Source organism: Fragaria vesca, linkage group LG6, assembly GCF_000184155.1.
Source record: "Fragaria vesca subsp. vesca linkage group LG6, FraVesHawaii_1.0, whole genome shotgun sequence".
Lineage (NCBI taxonomy): Eukaryota > Viridiplantae > Streptophyta > Magnoliopsida > Rosales > Rosaceae > Fragaria > Fragaria vesca.
Window position 1 is genome coordinate 19,565,653 of NC_020496.1, and position 6,333 is coordinate 19,571,985.

The window sequence follows — 6,333 nt, forward strand, 5'->3', positions numbered from 1 at the left end:
AGCTCCATCTCTCTCTCTCTCTCTCTCTCTCTCTCTCTAGACCATCACTCTCATGCCGGCCTCTCTCTCCATTCTCATCGCTCCTTCCTCCGCCGCCACCTTCAACTGCACCACCCCCACCAATGCCACCGCTAACTTTGTCCCCACAAACACCACCACTCTCAATGCTGTCAAGACCTTCTTCAACATCACCCGGCCACCTCCGCACCCTCCTCGGAGCCAACAAGCTCCCCCTCTCGACCCAACCCGACTCACCCGTCCTCGCCGCCAACAAGCTCCTCGTCCCTTTCTCTTCAAGCCTCAGATCTGGGTCACATTTCTCTCTCACCTGACTCACCCGTCCCCACCGCCGTTAAAACGCTGCTGCTACCACCTTTCTCTCTCTACCAAGTCTCCTCGCCGACCCACCACCATCCCTCGAAATTTCAAAGGGGTAAGAAAGGTAAGTTCTTCAATTTTTCTGGTTTAATTAGCTTTTGTGATAGATTTATGTGTTTTTGTTTAATTTGATTTTGATTTTGATTTTAATTTTGGTTAGGATGTGATTGATATGATGGTGGTGGCATGGTGATTATTTGGTACAACGGTGGTAGTGGTATATTTGGGGCAGATTGTTAGCATGAATTGAAAGAGAGATACTGTATTGAAGTTTACTGACCCCCAGCAGTAAACTTCCACTAGGTTTGCGAGGGAGCAATAAATTTGTTTATTAGCGTAAGAATGGGTATCTGTTGTGTATAATTGTCATAAAATTGAAAAGAATATACTGTATTTAAGTTTACTGACCCCCAGTAGAAGTTTACTGGGGGGCAGTAAACTTCCACTGTGTTTACTAGAGGGCAATTAATTTGTTTATTAGGGTAAGAATGGGTATCTGTTGTGTATAATTGGCATGAAATTGAAAGGAAAATACTGTATTGAAGTTTACTGACCCCCAGTAGAAGTTTACTTGGGGGCAATGAATTTGTTTATTAGGGTAATAATGAGTATATGTTGTGTATAATTGGCACGAAATTGAAAGAAAGATATTGTATTGAATTTTACTGACCCCCAGTAGAAGTTTACTGCGTAGAAGTTTACTGGGGGGCAGTAAACTTCTACTGGGTTTACTAGGGGGCAATGAATTTGTTTATTAGGGTAAGAATGAGTATCTGTTATGTATAATTGGTATGAAATTGAAAAGAAGATATTGTATTGAATTTTACTGACCCCTAGTAGAAGTTTACCGGGAGCAGTAAACTTTTACTGGATTCACTAATTGGCCATTTTATTTTATTTTTTAAAATTTTTTTCACCTTTAGCAACGGAATTCAACTATTCCGTCTTCTAAGTGGATAATTTTTTTTTTAATTGTAAAATAAAATCTGTCGCCTACGACGGAATTTTAGATTATGTCGCCTAAGTGTCTACCTCACCACACCTAGACGACGGATCTTAGCCGACCGACGTTCCGTCTTCTAAGTACTTAGGAGATAAAATTTGTCACTTAGGAGACGAAATAATTCCGTCTCCTAAGTGCTTTTTTCCAGTAGTGCAGACTCCTCAAATGGACAATGAGATTCGTTTTTATTTTTATTTTTTATCCAAGTTTCCGGCCAACACATTTTGATGATAACTACCGGAACCATATATATTAATCGGATATTGATCTTTCATCTTGGGTTTGTTTGTTATACCGAACGGCATAACATGCCTTATGACTAAAGAAGGTTGTCTAAGAGGAGGTGGTGATTGGTTGAATTTTTTGTTATGAAATTTGCAAGATATGCTTTACCGAAGAGTATAGCAGAATTTTCCCTTTCACCTCCACGTCAAAACTAGTGTAGTTTTCAACCGTCAAAGCAATAGCAACATTCACCAAAGCTAGGGAGCCACTAAAGCTCATCCATATATGGTCCATATTCAAAACAATAAGATAAACCAATGGCCATGCATGCATATGCCACCACCACCAATAATGTCAATGTCCCCATCAACAATCTTACACAATCACCCCCACAATTTCAGTCTATTCCCGCCACCACCCTTCCTCTTTGTCGACTTCCATTTCTTACTTCGATCTCTAGCTATATATACACCCTAACCAAACCCTCCCTCTTCATCGAGAGCTTAATTCTTACACCAGATCGAAAAAAGAAAAAAAATGGGTTCCCTCCCTCACATTGTCGAAGACTGCATGGGCGTTCTCCAGCTCTTTAGCGACGGATCCGTCCATCGCTGCTCTATGAAAGACATAAACTTCCCGTTTCCAGTAGTTCACGACGACTCTGTGGACTTCAAAGACGTCGTTTTCGACAAAAAGCTCAACATTTCCCTACGTCTGTACAGACCTAAAAGCCACGCGTCGGCCACACCCACCAACCTCCTCCCCGTGGTGTTTTACTTCCACGGGGGCGGTTTCTGTGTCGGCTCGCGGGTGTGGCCCAACTGTCACAACTGCTGCATCCGCCTCGCGTCCGGGCTTGACGCGCTCGTCGTGGCGCCGGACTACCGGCTCGCCCCCGAGCACAAGCTCCCGGCCGCGTTGGATGACGCGGTGAGTGCGGTGGAGTGGCTGCAGAGGGAGGCTTTGATGAGTGCGGGTAGTAGTGGTGACTGTGATGCATGGCTGGGTGGTGGTTTGGTAGACTTTGATCGGGTTTATGTGGTGGGTGACTCTTCAGGTGGTAATATGGCTCACCATGTGGCGGTGCGGCTCGGCTCCGGGTCAGTCAAGGCGGCGCCGGTACGGGTGCGGGGGTATGTTCTTTTGGCACCATTTTTTGGTGGAGAGGAGAGGACGAAGTCGGAGGAGGGTCCGCCGGAGACATTTTTGAATTTGGAGATACTTGACAGGTAATTCATACTACTAGTTATTCTCTTCCATTAGTAGTCCTTCTTGCTAGCTGATTAACACTTATACCCACAAACACAACAAATTAGGCACTAATTAATTTGAGCAATGCCTTTCCAATGCATGTTTATAGTAACAAATTTTGGTTCAACTTATTCATGCATGAGGTGAATAAATGGATGAAGTTCACTAGTTTAATTAGCAAAATATTTTCTACAGTTAAAGGTCTAGTTCATTGAAATTAATGGTTGTGGAATATATAGAGAAATCTTTGAACACAAAAATCAGTCATGGAAAAACTAAAATTGACGATGGAAGCTTTCTCGGTCATCAAACATATCTTTTGTGATAATGTTGGGAGTACTATTGGCTTTCTCTAACACTTTGTTCAAATTTTTGACTTCTATACAAAATGATAGACTAATAATTGGACTTGTAATAAGTGCAGCGAGTCTTGAGTAAGTACAATGCGAATACACGATATTATGTAGATGATAATTGTTTAATGGGTTGTTTTGTATTTTGTTGTGTCCAAAACTGTTTTCTTTTTTCCCTCTATATAAATCATCATATGGGTCAGTCGTATCTTAAGTCAAATATTATTCACTTATCAATTTTTACAAGATAATATATCAAACAAAGTATCATTTTTCTTTCTTTTTGTTGAAAAGTGTTAGAAATTTCAAAAAAGATAAGAGTGTAGAGGAAACTCATCGGGTGAAATTTGACTAAAACCACATGCATGTACATGCATAAACACATCAAATGGATTCTTTACTGTTTCTGAGCATGTTCGATGGAACTAGCTTGTCTAGGGACATATATCCACTACATGCATGATCGATCATCTAGACTTTGGAACAGATTCATTGCCCACATATATATGAATCCACCACTACTTCTACATGCATGATCATCTCGACTGGATCATATTAATTTTTTTGTGGGTAGTAGATATGTGTCTAGTACAAGAGACATGAATATGGAAAGTCGGGGAACCAGAAGAAGATGATGCACCTCTAAAAGTTGCATCTTTTTGATGTCAAATCCCTCTAAAGTTCATGATTTGAAAGTCACCAGTACGTTATCTTGTATTTACATATGTGTCGCTCTTGGATTTGGAACGAGTCATGGAAACTGTTATTGGGGTGTCCTCTCTGACAGTATAATTAAGCTTCAATTTGCCCACGTGGATGTCAATAATCTGATCTAAGTCGGAGAAGATCATGATCAAGAAAATATGAAACAATCTCGTTTTTTTTTTTATAGGATTTAGTGATAAAAGTCTTACTAAGATTGTCGTAAAGCTTAGAAGTACCGAAATTTTATAGAGTGAGAATTGGCTCATGCGAAATAAAGTTATTTTGTTTTCATAGATTATGTACTAAAGTAGATGGTGGTTAATCTAAAAGAACCATGACCGACATCTCAGATACCATTAAGATGACAAGGAGGCATATCTTATTACAAACTTAATAATTAGTGCTTAATCCAATATATGAGATTATGATCTAAGTAAAGGATAACGATAGTGCATATCCATTATCATACCCCTTAATTAACAAACCATCGTCCTCAATGTGATGGTGATGGTAATAATTTAAGTAATTAACTATGACGTGCTCCATATATAGAAGAAAAACCCTATCCGATCCAAAACTAATAAGATCTCTAAAATCTGCTGTCTTATTCCATATATATACAGATTTTGGAGGCTGTCAATGCCAAAAGGAGAATCGAGGGATCATCCGATGGTGAACCCATTTGGACCAATCAGCCTCAGCCTTAAGGAGGTGGATCTTGATCCCATCTTGGTTATGGTGGGTGGAAATGAAATGCTGAAAGATAGGGTGGAAATATACTCGAGGAGGCTGAAAGAGTTGGGAAAGGAGATTGAGTACGTGGAATTTGATGGACAACAACATGGCTTTCTCACAAATGATCCATACTCAGAAGTTGCAAATGAAGCCCTTCAAGTTATTAAGAGATTTATGATTGAAAACTCCAACTAAAACATCGGTCATCATCATCAACATCTTAGTGTATTTTCCACTTATATGAAATTTTTGTTTCTTCCTTTTTGAGTGTTTGAAGTTTTGTAAGTTTGTAGTGTACAAGAACTTAGAGATATTGTTTGTCCTTGTGCACCTATTAGTTCTACGCACGTTAGTCCTTGTGCACTTATTAGTTCTACGTACTATATCGTGATGATAATCCTCTTGTAATTTGGTCTGCGTTTGAAAATCAGAGTAGTGATCATATATATATGTTGGGTTTTGATCTATATCATAATTAGGTTAATTGTTTTTATGGCATTAGCCAACAGCTGATCGAGGGCTTTCCAACGTCTCAGATGGTGTTTACTATACTGTCCAAGTACTGTTTTTTTTTTGCCAGGCCGGACCAACAGTTTACCCTAGCTAGCTAGCCTGCCAATCTGCCATATTGAAGAGCTCACAGTGAGTTTGGTCTCGATCTCCTCTAGATTTATCCTTACATGCTTCAATGTTTCAAAGCAACAAGCAAGACATGCATGCACCAAAATTTTTAAAGGTTCGCTTTTGTAAGTTCAATTGGGCTTATTGTCACGACCCGCCGATTTAACAAGGAGTTTCCTTGAGCATTTTGATGCAAGCATGGCTCAAGGAAGGTTTTGGAGAGCACATGAGTATTTTAGGAGCATCCGGAATATTATGGAAGGTCCTAGAAGCATCCGGAATATTATGGAAGGTCCTAGAAGCTTCCGGAATATTATGGAAGGTCTTAGAAGCTTCCGGAATATTGAGGAAGGTCTTGGAAGCTTCCGGAAGGATCGAGAAGCATTCGGACAACTCTAGAACTCTCTAGAACCTTAGAGAGTCTCTAGGACACTCCGGAACCCTAGAGAGGCTCAAGGCTCAAGACTACTCCGGAAGTCTCTAGAATACTCAAGTAACACTTAGAGTTGTATAGATATTGTAAGACTTCCCTAGGGACATGTAGAAGTCTCTAGACTTTGTCTTTATTTGTAATATCCTAGATTACTCTAGAAACTTAGGCGGAAGGGGGGGGGGGGGGGGGGGGGGGGGGGGATGATGCCTATAAATAGAGAGGCACCCCTCTCATTTGAGATAGAGAGGGATAGGGAGAGATCCTAGAAATCCTTGAAAGCCTTGTAAAGTGTTCATAACTCAATACAAAGTTCCTTTCTCCCACATTGTCTAAGTGTTTGCTTTGCTTAGCTTTGCACACTTGGTCTACTTCTAGCATTCTTGCTCTCTTGTGTTGCTCTTGTTTCCGTTGCGTGAAGGCGAGGCTGACTTAGAGAGTTCGAGGAGGTGAACAACTCTAAGGCCGCACGGTTGGTAGAGAAGCAAAGTTCTCATCCCGTGACATTATGCTTACTCTTCTACCATGTTTATGGTTTGTTTAATGCTATTTGCATTTTTATTATTTTTAAGAGGCATTGGTCTCACATCCCCTCCCCCTCTTTGATTCAATAAAATTTCTTGTTTTGCCTA

General features: G+C 40.5%; 1 protein-coding gene across 1 annotated transcript; it reads left to right on the forward strand.

The window, feature by feature from the left end:
* Positions 1 to 2,143: 2,143 nt before the first annotated feature.
* LOC101307226 (probable carboxylesterase 15-like) lies at positions 2,144 to 5,097 on the forward strand. Its single transcript, XM_004303367.1, has 2 exons — positions 2,144 to 2,835; positions 4,539 to 5,097. The coding sequence occupies exons 1-2, from the start codon at positions 2,144 to 2,146 to the stop codon at positions 4,843 to 4,845; spliced, it is 999 nt and encodes a 332-aa protein (XP_004303415.1). The 3' UTR covers positions 4,846 to 5,097.
* Positions 5,098 to 6,333: the final 1,236 nt, after the last annotated feature.